This window comes from Vicugna pacos, chromosome 12, assembly GCF_048564905.1.
Source record: "Vicugna pacos chromosome 12, VicPac4, whole genome shotgun sequence".
NCBI classification, from domain to species: Eukaryota; Metazoa; Chordata; class Mammalia; order Artiodactyla; family Camelidae; genus Vicugna; species Vicugna pacos.
Genome location: NC_132998.1, coordinates 61,507,202 through 61,531,057, shown reverse-complemented (window position 1 = coordinate 61,531,057; position 23,856 = coordinate 61,507,202). Strand labels below are relative to the sequence as shown.

Here is a 23,856-nt window from a genome sequence, read left to right as displayed (position 1 = left end):
ACAGCTGCCCTGTCAGAAGCCTGAGGGCGGGGGGACGAAAGCGTCCAGTTCCCGTCCTAGCTCTGTCACTCACACACTGGGGACCGAGGGCAGGCTGCTTAGTGCTTGGAGCTCCTGGTTATAACACTGCTCCTGCCCCAGGCTGAGGCCAAACGAGACACTGTGATGAGAGTGCCTAGCACAGAGCAGGGGCTTGAGGAACTGGCAGGGGATGGAGGGGGGTCCCTTCCACCTTCTGCAGCCTCTTCTGCCCTTACTAGAGAGATTAAAGGAAGAGCTGGTCTGGCAAGATGAAGGGCAGAGATACAGCAGCACTCAAGATATCCCTGTTCTCAGGGACTCTGTTCTCTGGGGAGACAGAACCAAACACACAGAAGATGCCAGTAAATGGAAGTTCCAAGTAGACAGAAGTGCTGATGACCGCCAGGTGTTTTGGCTGCAGCAGCTGTGGATTGTGCTGCCGTTTGCTGAGATGGGGAAGGCTGAGGGTGGGACTAGGCTTTGCTTTGTTCTTCTGTCTTTGTTGTAGGAGGTGGAGTTAGGAGTTCAGCATGGGACATGCTAGGTGTGTCCTGCCCCGTTGGACATCCAAGTGCAGGCATTGATGTCTAAATCCGGGGGATGGTGGATCAGGCGGGCCTAGAGGTTTGGGCAGCATTGGCACATAGGAGGCTGGAAAAGCCATGGGACAGGGTGACATTCCCCCAGGAACAGAGCCCAGGAGGAGCCCAGGCTTCATGGACCTGGCTGCACAGGTGCAGCAAGCTTCCAGCACTGCCCGAGGCTGCTTTAAAGGGAGGATTGTCCGCAGAACAGGAAGAAGTGTTTGCCAACCGTATGTCTGGTAAGGGTCTAGTGTGTAGGGTATAGAAGAACTCTCACAACTCAACAGTAAAAAGACAACTCAGGTTTTAAATGGGCAAAGGATTTGAATAGGCATTTCTCCAATTAAGTGCCTGATAGGCCAGGCGCCCCGAGAAGGGCGACCCAGGTGGTGGGCAGGCCAGAACCTGCACGGCGAGGGAGCAACTCCCGGGCTGAGGCGGCTCTGCCCGGAGACCAGAAGGCCGAGGCAAGACTCTCCGCTCCCTTTGGATGTGGTCTGTTGTCAGTTTTCCAACTTGGAAGGGACTTTGCCATCCCCCAGAAGGCGCCTCCGCCTGTGATCTCCGGAGCACTTGCGGTGGCTTTGTTCAACAGTTGTTAACATTTATCGGTGGTCTCTGTGCCGGGCACTGTGCTAGGTGCTTTACCTCCATGATTTTCTTTAATTCCCAGAACAACTTCAGGTACTATCATCCCTGTTTTGTAGAGAAGGAAACCAAGGCCCAAAACGGTTAAGTGCCTGCCAGAGGTCACACAGTGTGTTACTTACTGCATCTTGGACCCCAGATGATGTGACTTGGAGGGGCAAGAACCAGGACCCACAGGCAGTGGTCACAGGGGGACGCCATGTAGATTGTCATAAGGAGGAACAGTCAGCAGTTGTAGTTAGGCAGCGAACTCCCGGTCCTTAGATGCTCATGCTGCTCAGCCATCACTGGGGGACCACAAGGCAGCAGCTGGGATTGAACGTGGGGCCAGATGAGGGATGCAGTGGCCAGAGCCTGAAGACCAGCAGCTTCAGCAGAGCTCTGGCCTGCCCTGGGCTGGCTCCTCGGGTCTGGGTGTGAGCAGTGGGCGTGCGGATCTGGAAAGCTGACCCCACCACTCATGTGCCTCGTCTCCCAGCGCTGAGCTTGGACTCAGGCCCAGCCTGAGGGGCTTGGTGTCAGAGCAGGGCTGCAATGGGAGACCCTGTGTCTTCCACACTCAGCTGACCTGCTGGGGAGTCAGGAGCCCCAGAGAAGGCCCCCGCTGATGCCCAGACCCCGAGGCAGACGGGTCCCAGGAGACCCCAGTCACACCTCCTGCCTGCTGTGCCAGCTCCTCTGATGGTCAGGGAGTGTCCTGGATCTGGCAGAACCCAGGCCCCAAAGCTCTAAGACCCATGTGTATTTTACCCGAAATCTAATCCATCTGGTTCTCATTTATTTACACTTAACTCATCAAATGCAATTTTGCAAGAGCCGCTCCATAGCCAAGAGGCCTTTCTGCCTAAGCCTCCCTTCTGAAGGGAGCCAGGGGAGGGCTGGAGCCTCAGCTCTCAGGAACCAGGAGGGAGTTCTCTGGATTGAAGGTTGAGTTTGGTTTTTGAGATGGGCCGATGCCTCTGCCTGTGTTCCTGAATCCTTGTTGGGAGCTGGAATGCTGGATCTGGGCACAGGGCCTGACACACAGTAGGCTCTTGGCAGCCAGGAGAACATGGGTGGGGTCCGAGCAGAACACGGAGTCTCTGTTTCAAATCGTGCAGTGTTCATGGGAAACTCAAAGCAACCAAAGCTGGATCCAGAAGTAATTTCTAGTTATTATAAATAACTGCAAACCTGGATTCCTGGTCCAGAGGAGGACACGTAGCCAGCTATTAATAAAGACAAACACCACCAGCACCTTGGGCCAAAAAGCAAACCTCACGGGCGAACCACAGCCCTGCGTGCAGACGCCTTTCAGAAGCAACCCCCCACGGCGCACTGGTGTCGGCTCCACACGCCTTCTTGCTGGAAAACAGCTGCGTCCATCACTGCACATGGCCCATCCCAGGCACGACCTTTCAGCGGCTGGCAGGGGTAGGGGCGGCCTGTGCCCGGGAGTGGTGGGCGCACTGAGCAGAAGTGGGCGGAAGTCACATCTGAGGTCTGTCTCCCGACCCCCGCATCCGGACCTGTGCTCATGCAGGGCACTGCAGAGTGAGGTGGGGGCACCTGACCCCACAGACCTTGTTTGGACTTGATCTTTGGTGCCGGAGGCTGTGTCCTGTTCTGACTCGCGTCATCACAGTGGCCACTGGGAGTGGGAGGAAGAAGCTAGAGGCCGGGAGACCTAGGAGGAGCATGTAGACACTTGTAGGGAGAGGCTGGGGCCCATGCCAGGGCTGTGCCACCAGAGTGGAGGCAAGACAGGCAGGGCGACGAGGGAAAGTCACTAGCCCTGGTGACTGCTTGAGTGTGGCGGGGACAGAATGAGGGGGTTTCTTAGGCCGGGGTGGCCGGGTCGGGGAGGGCAGAGCTGGAGCGAGGTCCCTCTTTGCCCTCCTTGGCGCCCTTGTCTCCCGCTCGCCCTCCCTCCCACCTTCCATCCTCCCTCAGCTGTCTGCTGAACAAATGAGAGCTCACTGCGCACCAGGCACGGGGCCCCAGGCTGGGGAGCAGCCTCGGAGGAGCGCAGGCCCTGTGTCTCTCACCCCAGACCTTGCTGGAACCATCTGATTCAGAGGGTGCCTCCCAGCCCCGCCGGCTGAGCCCAGGGCGGGGCTCCTGCAGTTCAGCTTTCCCTCCCTTCCCCGCACCCCCACCTGCCACCCCCACCCTGACCCAGAAGGGCTAAGGCTCCAGCAGTCCTGGTGGCACAGCTGAAGATGCGTTTGTGTGCTAAACGTCCTCCCGGGAAGGCTGCAGGCTGGGGCCTTCCAGAGGGTGACCTGGTTGGTCCAGGCAGCCCACAATGAGCTCCATGCCAAACCCTCACAGAGCTGGAGCCTCGGGTCCTTTCTCTACACTCTGTCCTTTAGTTCTTCTGTTGCCAATTAAACGAGTTTCCCGAGAGGAGCCTCCCAGAGTCTGCCCTGGAACCCCCGGGGCCTCCTCTCTGCTTTGTAGCTGAGTCCCTGTGCCGAGGAGCACCCTGCCTTCTGGGAACAGTCACCTGTGGTCGTAAATAATAATGAAGGCCCAAGAACTGCCAGCACGATTCAGGGGCAGAGCCCTCCCCGCACCCCACCCAGGGCCTCCGCTGCACATGGGCGCAGCCTCCGCCCGAGGCCTTGGGGCTCATGACACTCGGCCTTGTCAGGCTGCATAGCTGTCTTCCCCAGGGACTGTCCCCTCTGCCAGCAGGACTGGTAGGAAGAGGGGCCATGAGGACCCAGTTCGGGCCGGGTCTGTGAGAGCCCTGGTGGAGTCTATTTGATAAAGAATATGCAGGCCACAAAGCTTCCAGAACTCCTGCAGGCAGCCCCACCGACGCCCTGCTCTGTACCTTCCACAAGACTCTGCTTCCAGAATTCCTCTTCCTCATCCTCCAGCCTCAGATCACAAATGTCCCAGCCCTCCTTGGCTGAGATCCCATGACTTCCTCCATGAAGCCTTCCCCCTCCATACTTGGATCCAACATGCTGGCGGCTCAGGGAGCAGGGGCTTAACCAGTGGTATACCCTTAGGTGCCCCTGCAGCTCACGGGGAGTGGAACACATAGTAGGTACTCAGTGTTAGCAGAGGGAATGAATGAACAAAATTTGGGGGGGATTTAGAGGCAGGAAGAACTCCTGTCTGGACAAGGAGGGAGAGTGGGTCCCAGGAAAAGGTGCACGTTTACACATTAAGGCACGGGTGATTGACAGTGTGTGTTTGGAGAACAGTGGAAGGAAGTGGGGCTACTGGAGAGCTGGGCAGGCTGTGGAGAGCCTTGAATGAGCCCCCTCTGCATGCCTAGAAGGAACAAGGATGGCGCCCTGCTCCAGGGGACTGGCCTTGGATGGTGGTGGTCCCTGTCACGGGTGTGCGCAAGCACACAGGTGCCATTCAGTTTATCCTGCTGACTCCTGAGCACCCACTCAGCCTGACCCTCTGCTGGGTGCAGGGATATGCAGGAGACTCAGGTCTGTCCTCAGCCCAGAGCAGAGACAGGATGGCCAAGCCTGAGATCCAGGGCAAAGGAAGAAAGTTGTAAACAAAAGTATGCTTCGTCTGGGAGCCAGGAGCCAGCAAATTCTGCCAGGCACCAGGAAGACTTCGGAGAGGAGGGGGCTTTTTGCCCTGGGCTTTGGAGATATCAGTGTGTTGAGTCAGGGGAGGTTTGTAAGCATAAATACCCAGGGAACTTACTCTCACCGCCATGATTAGGTTCAAAGCATCCTCATTCAGAGAAGCCACATCATGGAAGAGTGGAGTAAGGGCTTTGGATCCAGACTCGCTGGCCTTCAGAACCTGCTTTCACCTATCTTATAGCACTGGGCAAGTCTCTTCCCCTGTCAGTTTCTCATTTGAGAACTGGGATGATGCGAACAGTGCTCCTGGTGTGGAGCTGCTGTGCAGACGTGTTAAGATAAAGCCTTGGCCCCCCAGCCGGGGCCTGGCCAGTAGTGAGGGCTACTATTCATGAAAATAAGGCTGCCAGCCCTGCCCAGTCATCCTTGATGGCCATGGAGATGCTGGGTTGGGGGGCAGTCCCCACATAGGGGCTCGTCTGTGCATGGAACAGTCAGTTCCACGGGAGAGAAGGAGGAGGTGTGTGTCTCAAGCATTCCAGGAGGGCTTCCTGGAGCACAGTCAGCAGTTCCTCTTGTGGATGGGACCGTGCACCTCCCACAGGCCACAGGCCAGGGACAGAACTCAAGGTGTCTGACTCCCAGGTGTAGGCTCTCTCCTTGCCATGGAGCACAGCGCATTGTGCCAAGTCCTTGGCGCCAAGGAGCAGTGTGCGCTGGGCTTGCCCCCGTCCGGAGGGCCAAGGAACTGAGTATTTCCCATCGTGCTGTGCTGGGCCTGGTGAAGGCCTCCAGGTGGACCCAGACTGTCCTAGGCCAGTGCGCAGCCATCTCGAGGACTCAGCCGCCCCATTTGGTCACTATTCAGACCTCACTGAGGGTCCTGTTTGGAGGGCTGGGGACACAGGGTTGGGAGGGGTATGAGGTGGGCCTTGGCCCTTAATCCAGCCCTAGAGAAGTTGGTAGTGACCGCGGACTACCCAAAGGGATTCTGAGACTATGATTTCCTGTCCAACTTGCAGGAGGCCTGTGTTTGGACCACAGTGGAAAAAGGGTGCAGAGGAGGCAACCCCTCTTCCCTGCTGCTTAATCTTGGGGCTTTATCATTTGGGATTGGGGAGAAGAAATGTTTACATGACTTCGCATTTGTTTCAAATTATTCATCAGCGTTGGAGAGTCATTGTTCCCTGCTAGTGTAAACAGCTCTGTCCCAAGGCCCAGCCACTCTGCCAGCTCACTGAGGCTCCATAGATGTGTTACGTCATTGTCCTTTGGTTCCTGGCTTCCAGTGAGGTGAGGAGGTGGGCCAGACCAGAGGGGTGGCACCAGGGAGCTCGTGGGGTCAAAGTAGTATTTCCACACTATTCAGGGCCTGTATCTGTTTTGTTTGTGTTACCAATTGAACCTTTACTAGGGCCAGAGAAGCTGGGGTACAGAGCAAGGAATCTGAGACCCATGGGAAGAACAGCAAAGAACAGGACTTGAAAGGGGTCTGAATTGAGTCCCTGGAGCAGCTCCCCAAGTTCAAATCTCATTGTTATGTGTGTGCCGGCCCGTGGGCATAAGTGTCTCCCCAGGGTGTCGCTGGGACAGACAGGACTAACCCAGGTATGCTGGGATTTCCTTATGTTGCTCATGGCAGGCAGAGCTGGCTTTGTGTTTGCATCTAGAGTCATAGACACATCCAAGGTGACACCCAGCTCAAGCTCATTTCAGGAATAGCTGGTTCTTCATCACCTCAGTCTGAACGTGCTTGCTGGTGTGGCCAGCTTAGCAGGGGACCAAGGGCATGTACCCGGAGGCTGGACAGCAGATTTGAGTCCTGCCCTTGCTCCGAGCAGCTGTGTGACTTTGTCCAAGTTCATCTGTAAGATGGAGTTGGTAACACAACCTATCATTCAAGGTTGCTGCTGGAATTGAGTGAATCGATGGAGGAGGCCCCATGCCTGACCTAGCGATCACTCATCGAGGGTCAGCTTCCTGTTGTTATTAACGGGGTGAACAGGACACAGTGCCTGGCTTAGAGCTGTTCGTGGTGTAGTGCCAGCAGGGGCAGACCCCCAGCAGCAGACACTGCTGGAGTGTGGAGGGGAGGGTCCCCAACAAAGGCAACCCTGGCTCTGGGCCTTTAGGGAACCATCAGTGAGATTTGTTGAGTGGAGAAAGGTTTTCAGAAAAATCTTCTGTAGCCTTCCCAGCTTCCCTCAGGACCCCCTCCCAATCTCCTCTCAGCAAGGGCCACCTTTACCGTTTTAGCTCTAACTGTTGGTGGCTTTTAGAGTTCAGAGCTCTGCCTCCCTCCTGGCTGCCACACAGCTGACATTTGAGCTTGTGGGAGAGTAATGACCTGCCTCACCGTCGGCCTCAAAGGCAACTGCGTGGTCTCGTGGGTAGCGGAGTGTCTGTGGTCCCTAGGCCTCAGTAGGACCCAGCCGACGTAGTGCCAGAGCTGAGTCCTCTCCCGGCTCAGCGCAGGTCACTGCCTGATTCTTTATCTTCTCACACCCTTTTGATTCCAGAACTAAAAGATGGCTGTGTTAAAAAGAAAAAAGCTCAATGCCAAAGTGAGTGCGTGTGCGTGCGCTTGTGTGTGTATGTTGGGGGTCGCGGGATTGGCTCAAAGCAGCCAGTAGCTCACGTTGCCTTTGTGGTTTCATATATTTGCCTATTAAAATGACAATACAGACATGGCACATTAAGGTTTAAGAAGCCCTTCTTTCATTAAACAAACTGACAGTGTAGGGGGTTATGACTTCGGTAATTGAAACATGCTGTTCTGTTCAAGACCAGAACTCCATAAAGACTCTTTTCAGCCAATAGCACCCTTTGTGCCAGCAGCCTCTGGTCAAAAATGAGTGTCGGCCCTGAGGTCTGTCTCTCCTGGAGAGTGGGAAAGACCGCTTGGCAGCCTTCTGCAGCAGGCTTGGCAGCCAGAGGTCAGGGCCTTTTAAAAATCTCCCCTTCTCTGGGCTTTTGAAATCAATTTGCAAGGCAGAAAGCAGGCTGCCCTGGCTTTCAGCCTCTCCTTAACTGCGAGTTCTTGTGCTGCTGGTTATAAATCTGAGGTGTGATTGAAGAAAGGGAATGGTGAAGTTTAGTTGGCAAGACTCAGAGTGTTGGGGGTGAACGGTACAGGTTGCACAGTCTTCCTAGAGAGGGAGAGTTACGAGACGTCAGAGAAAGCCCAGATTTGGGAGGGAGACCACCAGGTTTGAATCCTGCCTCTGTAGGACCTTGGACAGATGACTTTGCCTCTCTGTACCTCAGTTTACTCATCTATAAAATGGACCAATACCTAGGTCTACCATATAGGGAGGGTTGCTGGGAGAATTGAGGAGTTAAAGCTGGTAAGATGCTTGGAGGCATGCCAGGCACATGGGAAGGCCAGGGCTAGCTAGACTCCAGCCGCGGTACCGCCCACCCCTGAGCATGGCCCCGGGAGGTGCCGTGGCGGAGCACCCCAGGGAGGACCTCGGGAGGACTGCCCTGCAGCCTGCCCTGCCGAGCCCCCTCCTCGCAGCTGGGGGAGCGGACCACGCCCCCTTCCAGCTCCAGGTGTGACTCCTCCTTTCCCCTTCTCTTCCTCTTCTCACAGATGTGGACGAGTGTCAGGACAACAATGGTGGCTGCCAGCAGATCTGTGTCAATGCCATGGGCAGCTACGAGTGTCAGTGCCACAGCGGCTTTTTCCTCAGCGACAACCAGCACACCTGCATCCACCGCTCCAACGGTGAGTACTGCCTGTGCTCACCAGTCACACCCCACCCCCAGAAAACGGGTGGCCCCTGAAAGCGCCTCTCCAGAACCTTGATTCTGGGGGCCTCATGGTCAAGGCAGGGAACTTTGGTGGTGGTTTGAAAGGCTGTTTTGTGCTATTGGTGTTGCTGCATGGAACGCCTCCCAGCTCCCTCCCTCCGCCCCCTACACCAGGGCTGTTGGTGTTTCTGGTGTTTTTATGTGGAGGCGAGGTGGGGCCACAAATGGGCAGATGTGACCAGAGAAGCTGTTTTCCTTTCTGGGCTGGGGGCTGGCTGTGGCCAGAAAGAGCAGGGCTCCATTCTCTATGGTCTCCTTCCCCCAGGGGGACTTGAGGCCTGATCAGGCCAAGTGCTGGTTTCTCAGTCTATTGCATGTCCACTGGGTCACCAGCCAGCAGAGGGTCCTTGTGGTCAGGAGCCTGCTGCCCTCTGTGGGCCAGGTGGGATGGCGGGCCGGCCTGGGGCAGTGCAGAGGGGCAGGGAACACTCCAGCCAGCTGGAGTACTAAGGCAACCTTGGAAACAGCCCCAGGCTGGGACAGAGCCTGGCCTCCAGCTGAGCCCAGCAGGTGGTATCAGGGCTGTGGTGGTCAGTCAGGGCTCAAAGCAGCAGGGCTGTGAAATGGGACAGCTGGCCAGAAGCCAGGACCCAAGTGTTTAGAGGCGAGGGGCTTCCAGGCAGAGGGAATGGCATTTTGGAAGGTGTGGAGGCACATACTGCCTAAGATCATGGCAAGGTCCAGAATCTTGGGGCAGGCTGTGTGCTGCAGCAGAGTGGCGCCGAGCTCCTGGGGCCTGGCCGGTCTGCGCATTCAAGGGAGCAGATGTGGAAGAAGGACCAGGCCCAGCCTGAGCCCCTCCCCCATGGCTGACTCTAGACCAGGAGGAGGTGCCGGAAGCCACCTGTAAGGGCCTCGCCTCTGGTCTGTGCCACCAGCAGGAGGCTGGAGAGTGGTTCACACTGAAAGGCGGGGAATAGGAAGGGCAGGCACTGGGCTCCTGGTCAGCCGGACCAGGTGTCAGTCCAGCTCTGCTGCTCCCTGGCTGGGAGCCCTTCCTCAGGCAGCTCTGCTGCGCTGAACCTCAACTTCCTCATCTGCAAAACGGGACCCAGTAGGGTCTTTGGCAGGTGGGACCAGGTCTTGGGGATAAAGTCCCCAGTGTACATTATGAGTGAGATTTGGCGGCCCTGGGCGTGATTTTTATTTGAAAACAGTTCCTGAGATAGAAAAGAAAAAAATTTTTTTAAATATAGAACCCAAGGTAATGAAGCAGAACTACTTTACTAGACTCCTCAGAGTTCTTAGTGTTTGCTTAGGCAGTTTCCTCAAAGACAAGGCGGCCCAATAGTCCCCAGCCCTGCCGTGTCTCCAGAAGGACAGAAAGGCCGAGCTCCGCCGCCCCTGGGCACCCGCTCCAGGCGTGCTCTCCAGACTCCCACGGCGCCCTGTGAGACCTCCCAGCTGTGGGGTCAAGCTGCCCATGAGGAGGAACCTGGGCCCAAGTCGGATTTTATAAAAAGCAGATTTATGGGGAAGAGAGTGAGTGTTGGTGGCAGGAAGGGGGTCCTGCTTTCATTAAGGAGAGGGGTTTACGGGGCGACCACTGCTCTGAGCAAGCTGTAAAGTCCCCGAGGCCAGGGCGGCCTGAGCCCCTTTTAGCCAGGTTGTGTGTGCTCTGTGCCTTTGAAGAACAGCTTTCCCACGAGCAGGGCTTCAGGTGAAGCTGTGCCCCTGGGTGAAAGGAGGGTGGGCAGGAAGGGAAGAACAGCGTGATGCCAGACAGCGGCTGTGTCCTGTTTGCCACCGGGTCCTGGTTTGGCTGTAAGCATTCGTTGCAGTAAGGATGTTACAAAGCAAGCCTCAATGTAAACCAGAGCTGGGGGGTCAGAGGGATGCAGTGTTGTAGGGGGCAGTGACAGTGGCTACTCTGGGGTCATGCGCTTACTCTGAGCTGGCCGTCACATCAGCCTGGCAAGACCTGGTGACAGGTGAGGAGGCTGAAGCCCAGTCCAGTGACTGGATCTGCCCCAGGCCATACGTAGGGAAGTAACTGTCAGGCTTCCAGCCCAGGCCACTAGCTATGACGGGATGAGGCTGGCAAGGAGAGAAATTGGGTGGAGGAATAGACAGAAATAGGAGTCACCCAAGTCACTTTGGAAGAGGCCACAGATGAGCTGAAACCAAGCAATGAGCTAGAGTGGCTACGGAGCAATCCGGGGCAGGCGGGGGCGGGGGCAGGCAGGGTGCGTGTAAAGGCCCTGAGGTGGGAAGGGACCAGACTCCCAGGAAACGCAGAATGCAGGACGGGATGGTAGGCCCAGTGAGCCCAGGGTGAGGGGAGCTCGGCAGGGCCCAGACCCTGAGAGGCTGGTGGAATGCAGGCAGGGGTTTGGATCTCACGAGGGGCAGCCACGGGAAGCTGGCTAAGCAGAGGTGGGGAACTGATGTTGGAGAGGGGGCTGGAGGACTTCTAGGGGAACTTGGATGCTGCAGCGGCTGGGCCTCAGATGAGTCGTGCCGTGGAGCCTGGAGTCCACGTGCCCTACCCCACCCCAAGGCCCTGGGTGGCCAGATCCAGATTTTTAAGTGAAGCCAGGAATCTAGGTTTAACCAGAATGCAGATTGGAGGGGAACTCAACCTCAGTCTACATTAACCAGTATATTGGCTAAGAAGTCCCTTCCCTCATTAGGAATTGTGTGTCAATCTCTCAATTTTTTAATCTGGAAAATGAATCAGTCTGAAAAACAGTTGACACAACATTGTAAAAGGACTATAACTCAATAAAAAAAATGTTTAAAAAAAATCTGAAAACCAGCAGACAACTTCTTGGATACCTGCCAAAGGACAAGTGACAGCATTTCCAGGGTTCCTGAAGGCTGTGTGGAAGGCTGAAGAGGGCACTGCTCAGGACGTGGGCCGACCACTCGTTAATACCTGTGTGTGGGCACGGGCCTGGGTGACTGGGCAAGCTGCTCCCTCCTGAGCCTCTGTCGGTTGTCATGACAACTGTGCACCATGATTGAGTGTCAACTATGGTGACGACTCTTAGAGCTTAAAATCAGAGTGTGTCCAGGGTGCTGAGACCCAGCTTGTTTTGTACCTTAGTGGCCTCTGATCCTCAAATCAGATTCCTCATGTCATCTGACTCTTCCTAATGCCTGTCAGCCCTTTGGAGCCTCCCCTGAGTGGGGGGAAAGCATGAGGGCTGGTTTTGATTAGAGGGGGCCAGACGCCTGAGCAAGGTCAGCCAGGGTCAGACCAGGCTCCTGGCCGAGAAGCAAGGCCATGGGGCTCAGCCCCTCCGAGTGGCCCCGCCTCCTAGGCGCCAGTGTAAACCCTGGCCCAAGGCATGTACATCTGCCAGGCTGGAGTTGGGAGCTTTAGGGCCTCAGCCTTTCTCCATCTCCACTGGTCATGTGGCCTCTGCAGTTACTCCTACCGCTCTGGGCCTCCTGTCTATAAATTGGGACCAGTAATCCCTCCTAGGCGAGTCGGAGCTCCGTTGGGGGAAATGCTTGAAGGGGCCAAGTGCAGGGCCTGCCCTAGGGGTGGCAACTCATACAGGTAGCTTCTTCAGGTCTTTAGAACTCATGCTTCATTTAGGGACACAGGCTGTTCCTCTGTCCCAGCTCTGGGTGGGAGGGGACCCAGAGCTGCTGAGCTCCGTGGCCCGTCTTTCTCTGCTCAGCACTTCCGGGAGCTGGTTCTGGCACCATCATAGCCCACGCTTAACCTCGCACTAAGCCTCTGGCCCAGCAAGTGATAAGTCCCACTTCCACCCCACAGCCTGCGGGCAGCCAGTCCAAACCATTCCCGGCCACTGCTGCCCCACCGTGGTCACGTGCCCCAGGGGGCCTCTCCAGTACCGGGTGGACGGGCCGCCGGGCAGCTAGCACCTTCACGCGCTCTCCCTCTTCTGCGCCTGCTCTTTTTTCTTAAACTTATGTCATATCTGTGCGCCAAGAAGGTGACTCCTGGATGAACTTTTTGCTTCGAGTGAAGAATTCTTTCTTTCAGTCTGAGCAAAATTGATTTAGGGAGGGAAAGGGGCCCTGGAAGGTCTGCCGAGCTGTGTGACTGCAGATCAGCTTCTCATTCATCCGCGTGCCAGGCGCCTGGCTGGGCCCTGGATCCCTGCGCGAGCACAGGCAGGCGTGGTCTCCTGTGTAGCCTTCCACCTAGAAAAGGGATTAAACGCTCAGTAAGGGTCTTAGGAGTTGCCTTATAATAACCAGCTGAGAAAAACACTCTGGAGGGAGGGACCCGGGGCTTCTGGGGCCCTAGTGTCCCCTCTGAACAGAGGAGATTAATGCGAACAGTCTCCTGGTCAGCCTGGGGAAGGATGGCTCCTCTCACTGGCATTGATCCTGGGCCACCGCTGTTGCGACGGCAATGGATTTGAGGTGTTTGAGCCGTCTCCCCTCCCCACCATGCCCCGCCCCAGGAAGCCGCCCTGTACAGCTGTGCTCTGAAGCCTCCCCGGACGCCCGCTGTGGTCTGATCTCTGGTAGTGCTGGAAAGCACCAGACTGAGAAGGAATGTCGCGTCGTCCCTGCAGGTGTAGGAAGCAGGACAGGCTGGCAGGGGGCTTGAGGGGCTGCACGTGTCAGAGCCCAGCCCCACGGGCCCTCTGGCCCAGAGGACACCTGTCGTCTCTGTTACATCATGATTAGAGCACAGGTTCTGGGGCCTGGCAGCCTAGGCTGGGATCCCAGCACTCATCATCTGTGTGACCTTGAGCAAGTCACTTAACCTCTCTGTGCCTGGTCTGTAAAATGGAGATAGTCATAGTACCTACTTAGTAGAGTTGAAAAGATCATTTCAATAAATGTGGGCTCTTTATTATTGTTTTTTATCACAGATGAGGAAACAGGCCCACCCAAGCCCCACAGCAAGCCAGCAGCAGAGTCGGGGCCTGGGTGTACACTGAGCCTGGCTCTGCTGATGCATGCTGGGTGCTGGGTACTGGCTGAGGCCTGAGCTTCAGCTGAGGTTGGAGAGGAGATCAGGAGTCAAGCCTCATCCTAGAGGAACTCACTTTCAAGTTGTGAGCTGGTGGCCCTTGCACTTGGATTTATGCGTGTTCAGGGCAGCACAGGCCCGTGGAGACGACTGGCCTCACTCTCACCCGTGCATCCAGCACCAGCTCGCCAGCGCCCACCACTTGTCCCACCTAGGGCTCCAGAGATCAGACCAGCCCCTGCCCTCTAGGGATGCCCAGCCCTATCCTCTCTGAAGGTTTGAGCACTGTGCCAGGCCCCTGCTGGGCACCACAGTCGGGAACCAGACATGAGGAAGACGTCAGGCCTCTGTCAGCTCAGGCTGCTCCTCATGCTGGGGAGCCCAGCCCCGCTCAGCCCTCCCCAGGAGCGCTCACTCACTGCAGCGCCTGTCCTGAGCCGGCCCCAGGGAAGACTGGCAGGCTCTGCCTCCTCTGTTCTCAGAGAGCTGCTTCTGTCTCCACCCCGCACCTGCTGCCTGCATCCTGCAGCTTGGGAGCTCCCAGAGGGCAGGGACTGAGTTCCCCACATCTCTGTGTCCTATGCTGACGCGGGCCCTTTGCAAAGGACTGAGGGAGGAAGGAGAGTGATGCTCAGGTCTTGGCAACTCCCTGGGCCCAGGCACTCCACATCCTCAGGCTGTGCAGGCAGATTCCTGGCAGCACGTGCTAATGGACGGTGTGGTCTATCCAAGTGGTAGGGGCCTGGTAGCTCTGTGAGGTCACTGCCCGGTTGACCGTATACCAAAGCCCTGCTGTGCTGCCTCCTTTCCCATCTTGGATGCGCTGGAACAGGCCGTGGGGAGGCTGAGCATCTGCATTCCTGCAAGGCCGAGGCCCATGCGCAGTGGATGCCAGGCAGGCACTCTCCCAGTAGGGATGTCATGGGTTTACCTGAGCGCATTTAACATTTAATGTCCTTCTGAGCCTGTTTAAATGCTCATAAACATGTGTAGGGAACCATATTGCCCTCCCACCACCAGCATTCCTTGTGGCACTCAGGGCCGCATTTTCACAAAACTCAAGATTTGGCATCAAGGGTAACACTGGCTCCAGCCAGAATCAAAGGTGGGAGCCAGGAATAGGAAGCGAGGCTTCTTTTGCATAAAATGATAACAGGGATAGGAGAGCCGCGTCTCCCGTGTGCTCACCGTGTACCAGGCACTGTTAGGAGCGCTCTTCATGGCCTGACACGTTGCATCCTTACTGTGACCTCATTTACAGATTAAGAAGCCGAGGCACAGATTGGTTAGGAAACTTGCCCAAGGTTGCACAGCCAGTAGCACAGCAGGACCCAGGCTCTGGCAGTCTGGCCTCTGAGCCTGGGCAGACTGTGTGGAGGGCTCCGACGCGGCCTGGGCCCGCTCTGTGCCGCCGGCCCAGGTGGGGTGCGACCCGGGAGAAGCAGAGATGCCGCCTCAGCTGGCCCCACCGGCAGCTCCACGGGCGCCAGCTCTCCGGGTGTCACAGGTGCCTCTTTAAGCATCAAGAGTTCAAAAAACATTTTGTGGTGGAAAGTTTCTGAAGTGGCTCGCCCCCTCCCCTGCTCTCTTCAGGGGAACAGCCTGAGTTGGCCTGGCCTCTTTTCCCTGCAGTCCACGCAATTTGTTATGAACTCGTGACCAAGACAGCCGCTCCTCTTAGGGCCAGAGAGCGCTTCTTGATGTCCGTCCCCGTGCTGAACGCCCCAGACTTCCGGGCTGGAAGTAACTCCTGATGTTGCTGCTGGCCGCCGTTCCCGTGCCACCATCCCTAGTGGCTCTTGCTATGAAGACCAGCCACCAGGGTCCCACACGTACATGTGGGCAGGAGGCCGAGGGCTCGCGGCCGGTCAGGGAAGGGCTTGGGCTCTGCCACAGCTGTTCGCTCCCGCCCTTCCCGCTTGTTTGCGAGTTTACAGGTGTGCCCTGAATGACGGTGCCCGTGACCTCTGGCCAATTAGAGTTAATCCTTTTGTTTATTGGACCCCTGCATGAATTATTTTTAGGATCTGTTCATTTTATCTGTAAGTTTGTACCCAAGTATAACTAGAGGCAAAATAATAGGGTTTTTACAACTTTTTTATTTTGAAATAATTATAGAGTCATAGGAAATGCAGAAATAGTAAGGAGAGACCCACATGCCCGTGGCCCAGTGTCCCCTCTGTGGTCACTCCTTACGTCACTGGAGAACAGAGCCAGCGCCAGGGAGCTGGCTTTAGCACGACGTACGCATGTGGGTTCTGTGCCACTTTACATATGGGTTCGTGGACCCGCCCAGCAGTCAGGCATTAGCATTCTAATAACAATTGAATAGCTAAGAACTCTACCAGGCACATTATGAGCACTTTGCCTGTCTTAACTGGGAGCCATATAAGTTAATGTTCAAACCAGTACACTTTAGAGAGTGAAAGGAGGCTCTATTAATTGTGACAGGGCAGCAGGTATAAACTGAGACTTTCCCAAGCAAGCGAAGACATATGGCCACCCTCGTATTACCTCATTTAACCCCTTCAACCTTTCCTCAGGATGTGATTCCCACACTGTGGGGTCTGGCAGGCCTTGACCCAGGGGGCCCCATCCTGGCTCCTGCAGGGTGAGGGACATTCTCTGCCCTGTTTCAGGGCTTTCCATCATCAGCTGTGAGTGCTGGGTTCCCTGTGGGTGTGTATGGATGGGAACTTTCTCTTTTAAATGAGGAGAAACAGTGGCCTTGCCCAAGAATTACCAGCCCCCCCGCCCCCCGCTCCTCCAGACTCAAGGCTGCCCCTCTGGCTGCTCCTCTGGGTGGATCACCCAGGCTGGAGCTCTGGGCAGGTCCTTCTCACTCCCCCAAGCCCTGCCTCCAGCCCTGCCTGCAGACCAGGTGGGCGGGAGAATAAACAGCTCTCCATTTAGCAGGAAGATTTACGGTGCTGCCGGAGAAGGCTGGTCCTGGCCCTTTGCAGTCCAGAGCGGCCCTTGAGGCGGGGACAATAAATCCAGCCCATTATCTTTAACAAGCCTCCCACCCCATAAACAACTCCTTTGGCTGGTGAGCCCAGCTTCACGCCCTTCTCCTGGCCTGGCCTCCAGCCAGCCCCGGCCAGGCAGCCCTGCGGGGACCCCAGTACCATAGGCACTGGTGGTGGGGGCTCCCCCAAGCTGCAGGGCCTCAGGCCTCCCAGCGTGGACAGTGCAGGGGTAGCTGGCCCTGGCCCTGGCTCCCTTCCCTGCTGCAGGTCCTAGAGCTTCAGTTTCTTATCTGTAAAATGGAACAAACATTAGTGTTCATCGTAGAATTTTTTTATGAGCTACGTATACATGCTGTCCCCTAGTGGAGGCCTGAACCTGAGACCGATAAAACTGTCAGCGGTCCCTGGGCATCGCTGTGTGCCTAGCACTGTGCCCGGACTGTGCCGTGAGTAATCAGATCCTGAGAACAGTCCTGTGCTGTGTAGCGGCTTCTCCCATCCTGCCGGTGAGAAAATGGAGATTGAGAAGCGAAGGATTTGTCTGTAGTCAGTGTGCAGTCAAGATTTGAACCCACATCTGACCAACTCCTGAGACCGAAGATCCTGAATGAATAAATGGCTGGAGGAGTGGGAGCTGGGGTTGCCCACAGCCTGGAGCCCCGTGAGGCCAGGGGCCCTGCCTCTCCACCCTCTGCCAGGGCCAGGCTTCACCCTCGCACTGAGTTAGCGCAGCAGCTATTTCCAGGCTCTCCCTGTCCTATCCACCTTCCGATGGCAGCTGGAGCCGCTGTTCTCCATGGCCCTCTGGCCATGTCATTCCCCACTCAGGACCTCCCTGTGGCTCCTCTCCATTCCGTGCATGTTGTGAAGCTTGTCTGCTGACAAGCAGACCTTTGTCTCTCCTGTGCCAGAACCTCTGTCTTCCACGGTGTGGCCCCTCGCCAGTCCCCCCACCTGCCTTCTGCTCCCCCTGTGACCAGGGGGCCCTTTACCAGTTACTGGCCTTGCTGTGTGCTCTTGCCTCAGCCTCACATGCCATTCCCCATCCCCTCATGTTCTGGAGAACTCGTCATCATCCTTCAAAACCCAACTCGCTTTCGTCTCCTCTGTGAAGCCGTCTCTGACTCCACGGCAAGCATGTCATCCTCCCGACAGGCACCACATGGTTCAGAGCAGCTCGGACCTCTCTTAGGGGGCCGGTGGGCAAGCTCCTGAGAAGGCCACAGACGCGTTTCTTGCATCTAACACAGGGCAGGGAGCGGAGGAGATGTGCTGAATGGAAGTGAAGGAGGACTGGATTCATCTCATGAGGGAGATGATGTCTGAATGTCACAAAGTGCTTTCACGTCCCTGGTGCCGAGCAGCAGCTGGGGGACTTGCCCTGCGTGTTGTGGTCTGGCTGGTGCCACTACTGAGGGCCCGCCCGGGCTCTCTTCTCTCCCACAGCTGCAGTCCCGTGCAGGTCAGCCTGGGCCTCTCCAGCAAGACAGCCCAAGATGGTCAGAAGTTCAGAAACGCTCCCCAACCCTGTTCATGTCTCCATGCCTCTGCGTGAGCTCATTGCTCTTCTGCAATACCGTTCTTCCCTCCTGCCCCAAACCTGGCCTCTTGTTCCCCAGGGTCCCCAGCAGCTGATCCAGTGGGTGCCCACACGTTTGTTTACCAAGTGAAGTGACCACTCGGCAGTCTGTTCAAGTTAGAATAAATGGTAGGAATCAGCGTGATTTCCCAAAGTTCTGCCTTTGAAATGAGCCCTGGGGAAGGGAAAGGTACTCGGCATGTATGGAGTTCCTACTGTGTGCCAAGCCTCTGGCCGCCCTTTACTCCTCCAAGGACCCTGGGAAGTAACAGCTGTCACCCCGTTGTGCAAAGGAGGGAATGGAGGCCCAGGAAGAGACAGTGGGTGCAGCTGGCCTGGGACGGAGCTGGCACAGGGCCGAAGCGCGGGCCCTCATCCCGGCACGTGGGGGCATTGGGGGTGAGGCACCGGCTGTGGTGTGGAGCAGCTGCTTGCGTCCTGCTGGTGCGTCCCCCGGTGCGCTTGTGGCTGCTCCTCCCAGGCCCCCCAGAGCTGCTGTGAGAACACTCGAGGCCACCACGTTGGCCTTTCCCACACCCGCACTCCCTCCATCTGTCACCTATTGGGAGGGAGAAACAGACTTGCTCCCTGTTCATGGCAAGGCCGGGGCCTGAGGTCTGTGAGCTGACTGTCCCCCATGGCTTCCTTTAGGATCCCTGTGGAAGGACGGATAGGGTTGCCAGATAAAATATGGGACACCCATTTCAATTTGGGTTTCATATAAGCAATGACTAGTTTTTTCTTTTGGTATGAATATGACCCATGCAACACTTGGGACATACGTATATTCGGGAAATACTTATTATTTATCTGAGAGCCAGACTTAGCCAGGTAGCCTATGTTTTTATTTGCTATATCTGGCAGCCCTGGGGCGGGAAGGGGCCATCTCTAGCCTCCAGAGCCTGAGCAGAGTAAAATCTCAGGAGGTAAGAAAGTCTCACAAGCCTGTGTTCCCAGTTCACCTGGGCCTCAGAGGGGCTTGGATGTGCTTGTGGTGACGCCTAGTGACCAGCTAGGGAACTTCAGGGGCAGGAAGAGGAAGGACCATTATCCTTGGAAAGAGATGGAGGAGAAGGTGAGTGTGCAGCTCCAAAGGGACAGACACTGTAGAGTTGGCCAAAGGGGGCTGGCGGGTGGTGCAGGCCAGCCTTTACTGAGCACCACCTGCGTCTTGAGAGGGGTGGTCGGGGACCCTGAGCGGGAGCCATTCCCTCTTGACTCTCTTTAGTGGCCTTCCTCCTCTGCTTCATAGAGGAGGAAACCCAGCAAGTTCCAGGCCACACACCTTACAACGAGCCAGAATAGATGTGGGAAGTAGAGCTGGTGAAACCAGGCCCACCCTCCCACCCGGTGATGCTGACCTTCCCGTGGCACCTGCAGTCTTACAGACATCTGTCCACGTGTGTCTGCACAGACTGCCACGTGGTCCTCACAGCCATCAGACAAGCCCCCCCCCACCTCACAGAGGCAGCTTTCCGGGGGCTCCCAGTGGCAGGACTGGCCAAGGCACAGGAGGTGAGGAGCTGAAGGGAGGCTGGTGTCCGTGTCCGCTTTCTGAGAGGGCAGACCAGCCCAGCCTCTCTGCTCTCACCTGACATGCCAGGAGTCAGCCACAGTCTGAATTCTCTGTCTGCCCATCTGTCCGTCTGTCCTGTACACGGTGCCTGCCCACCCAGTGAGCAGCCGTGGCAAAGGACTTGGTCTTAGCTGAAAATGCACCTGTGACAGGTGGGCGCTCGAGCTGGGCCTGCACAAAGGTGCTGCCCAGCAAAAGTGTAGGAGTAAGTGACTGAGTGGGTGAGTGACCCCCGAACCAGCAATGCCTCGTAAGCCACCTCCTGATGTGACGGAAAGAATGAGGAACTTGAGGGTCAAGGCACTGGGAGCCAAGGCTCCGTGTGGACACTAATGGCTACTGCGTGGCCCAGGGTGGGTCCAGTCCGGTGGACTTTGGCCCCCTCAGTGGAAAAGTTGAGGCTTCATCTAGATGCTCTTTAAGCTCCTTTCCAGTTCTGGCTTTCCAGAAAACCAGTCCCTTCCAGTTCTAGCTTTCCAGAAAACCAGTCCCTCTGGCAGTTTGCTCATATGCAAACTCAGAGTAGGGCGGCTTTGATTTGGAGCCGGGCCCTTGTTCGTAAGTAACCAGGCACTTCGGGGCCAGCCACACTACAGGTGTTTGCTAAACACGCATGATGGGCTGGACTGTGGTCCAGCCGCTGTGAGAGCCAAGCGGGTGAAAGGCACAGACAGAAAGCAGGCTGGTCCTGTGGAAGGAGACCCTCCCTAAAGATTGGTGGAAAGAGACCCCACAGGCCACTGAGCAGGGGAATGTGGAAGGAGTCGGGATTCAAATCACAGGAGGGCTGGACTCTCGTGGTTGCACCAGCTGGCCAGCGAGTGCTGAGGGGAGGCGGGGTGCACATTCAGAAGGGCCAGTCCTCCCGGGGCCCTGGCTGGGGGCCTTCAAGCCTGGAAGTAGGGCTGGAGGTGGTGGGAAGGTAAAGGGGTCTGTGTGCCTGGGGGACAGTGGGAAAGGATCAGGCTGATGAGGGCAGTGAGATGCTGGCGAGGACAAGGAGCAGAGCAAAGTCCCCCGGAGGGCCACTGAGGCAGCCCAGAGGGCACCAGGGCTGGTGGTGTGAAGTGAGCATTCAGCCAAGGTGCCGGGACCCCTGTGGGCCTGCTGTTGGTACCTGGCACTCAGAGGGGTGGGGCCCCACTCCACCACACAAGGTAGAGACCTCTCTCTGAGCCTCAGCATTGTCACCTGTCAGGTGGGCCTGCTGATGGCACCTGGCATGCAGAGTCATGGAGACGGTCAATTCGGGGCATTGGCAAAGAGCCTGTCATGGGGCCTGGCACTGGGGAGCTCTGGGTAAGTGGAAGCCCACAGTCTTACTCCCATTTCCCATGTAGGGCCACCCCTAGGGTTGCAGCCCGGGGTAGGCTGGACTCACGGTCGGCTGGGGGTCTAGTGTGGGACACCCCAGCCAGGCCTGGAATTGCCAGGGAGGATGTAATTTTGGGGGCACAGGATGGGAGACAGAGTCCTGCATTTCTGCTAAGCCCAGGCCTCATAATGAGAGTCTCTCAGCGCACCATCCAGGCACGGATGCTTGGAGTGTAATTAGGGGCTTGAGGTGGAGCCGGACCGGCGGGTGGGCAGGCAGGCGGCACAGGCTTGGGGCCAGCCCTGCACTGCAGGCAGCAGCCGCCTGGGCCTTCAGACAGAGGCATCGTGTTGCCTGAGTGTTGGCCGCTGTTCTGATGCAGAGTCCAAAGCCCAGAGTGGCCAAGCCCAGGCCCCTCGCCAGTACAGCTGGGTTCAGCGAACATTTCTCAGGCCTTCACTCTGGGGATGGACATCGTGCAGGGCCAGGGGTGGGGGAGGCAAAGAGTCGGCTCAGTCTTGGGCCCTGCCTCCTCAAGGACCCCCAGTCTGGTGAGGGAGACCCAGCAAACTTAGAAGTTACAATTCGTGTGGGGGGTGCTATGAGAGAGGGGAGTCCGGGGTGTGGAGGCCCAGGCCAGGCCCCTAATCTAGCCGAGTGACTCGAGGTAAGAGTGGCAACAAGGAGGGCTTCCTAGAAGAGGTAACACTGGAGCAGAATCTCAAATAACTAGTCAGAAGCTACTATTCAAAGGAGAGAGAGTGTGTCCCAGGCAGAAGGCTACATCCCCAAAGGGACCAAGGTGAGAAGGGAAGGCAGTCTGTGCTGGCTGACAGCAGAGCATCCCTGTTCCCTTAGGCCGTGGCCCGCGGGGGGGAGTGGGTCTGGAGGACCTGGACCACCATGCTGAGAACTTTCAGCCTAACCCTATGAGCCCTGGCCGGCGTGGGGGCATCGAAGGGTTTTTAACAGTTAGGAAGACACAGTCACGTTTACGCTCCGGGAAGTTCCCTCTGCAGCTGGAGAAGGGTGGGTCTTCAAGGCAGACAGAACAGGGTTCAAGTTTCAGCTCTACCACGTCCAACCCAAGTGACCAAGGGCAAATTGCTCAACTTCTCTGAACAGCTCCGTAAAATGAGGACAAAACTGCTTACCTTGCAGGGTGGTATTGTAAGGGCCTGTGTTCTGTCTCTGCCTTTGTGCCAGGTCTGGGGCTAGGCTCTGCAGATCAGGAGTGAACAGGGTGTGCTCCTGGCTCTGCCTCAGTGATCTCAGGCCGGGAATCTGAGGAACATGGAGCTGTCACTCCCTGGCTGCGGGAAAGGTTGGGTAAAAAAACAGGCACTTTGGAGAAGCTGGCGCTTGAGGTGGGCTTGGAGAGACAACATGGAAGCGTGGACATAGCCAGGGAAGGCAGGGGCCTGGCCATTTCAGGGCTCCAGATCACCATGGGGAGTGGAGTAGAAGGGGGCCACTCTGGTTTCCCTGCCCCTCCCCTGGACGTGAATGCAACACTGCCTCCTGGAAGCCCACTGGGAGCACAGGCTCTGAAGTGAGCATGAATGCCTGTCCCACCCGTGACCCCCGGACAAGTTACTGAGCCTCTCTTCAACCTACTCTCCTCACTCGCAAAGTGGGGGTAACAGCACCTACTTGGAAGCGGCCACGAGGCTTACGGGCAGTTATTCACGTGAAGTGTGTGGTGTGCCGTGGGCGCTCGGTAACGGGAGCAAGGCTGTCAACAGCCGCGAATTTCTGCCCTGCTTGTTCTGCAGCACAGAGGCTGTCTTGATTTCACACTGTCCCTAGATCCAGCCCCGCCGCCTTGCCTTACCTCAGTTATTAACCTCTCTGTGCCTCAGTGTTCTCATCTGTTAAGTGAGGCTAGTACCATGATAGAACCGCCCTGCGGAGCTGTCAGGAGAATTCATGAGATAACACATGTGGAGCGTGTGGCACAGCCCGACACACAGGCAGCTCTGGACGGACGTGCACAGCTGTTGTCATTGTCACCTCTCCCACGGTCCCATCCCTGCCACTGCTCCTGCGTCTTCCCCCCAAAGCAAGACCCTTCTGGTGTTTCCTTCAGCCCCTCTTTGAAGCACGTGGGAGCCTATGTTTGCTTTACCCTGCCTAGCTTGGTCGGCTTGCTGAGGCTGGGCTGGGGATGGCAGCAGCCTCTTCCTGCCGCCTCCCAAGGCTCCAGCCCCATCCTGGGCTCCGTCATTTTGTACTGATGAGGTGGAAGGGGAGGAAGATCCCTTCCTCCCGAGTTGGGGGAGGGCGGAGCAACGTAATTGTTCTTTTCTCCCTGCTCTGCAGTTCCCAGCTTGCCTTCCCTTCCCAAGTGTTTAAGGGACAGGGATGCGGAAAATGATGTTATTGATGAAGTCACCATAGCAACGACCCCTGGGAGGCACACATTCCAGCTTTGTTATTCTGGCCGGGGGCTACAAGAAAGGCCTGCTCCTAAGTACAAACAGATCGAGCCCGCACCCCCCCACACACACTGCCCTGTTTTAGATGCATCCGTGAACTTTGCTTTGCAAAAGACACGGTGTACACACTGGTTTGGGGCAGGCAGACTCTGCCATCGTTTACCTCTGCGCACACTCTTGTGGACCATCCAAAAATGACAGAAGGCCTTTGGGAAAATAGGCCCTGGTGGGAAAGGGCTGCAGGGGGCTGTCACAGGGGCTAGGGAAGGCGTGAACCTGGGGAGCAGCCCTTCAGAAGGAAGCTCTGGGCACTTGGGAGAGGAAGGTGCAGCTCGGAACTCTGGCCCTGCCTCTCGTGCACAGTGTGGCCCTGGCACGTCTTTCCCCCACCCTCATCCAGCCTCGTGTGCTTGTTTATGAAATCATGCAATAGCCATATCTCAGGCTTTATAGCGA

General features: G+C 56.8%; 1 protein-coding gene across 2 annotated transcripts in view; it reads left to right on the top strand.

Annotated features, from left to right (window-relative positions):
- The window catches only part of SCUBE1 (signal peptide, CUB domain and EGF like domain containing 1), a 122,064-nt gene that overhangs the window by 34,982 nt on the left and 63,226 nt on the right, over positions 1 to 23,856 (top strand). For both annotated transcript variants that reach the window (XM_072973640.1, XM_072973639.1), the window contains exon 4: positions 8,397 to 8,531. In XM_072973640.1, coding sequence (XP_072829741.1) covers positions 8,397 to 8,531 — 135 coding nt within the window. The remainder of the gene's footprint in view (positions 1 to 8,396; positions 8,532 to 23,856) is intronic.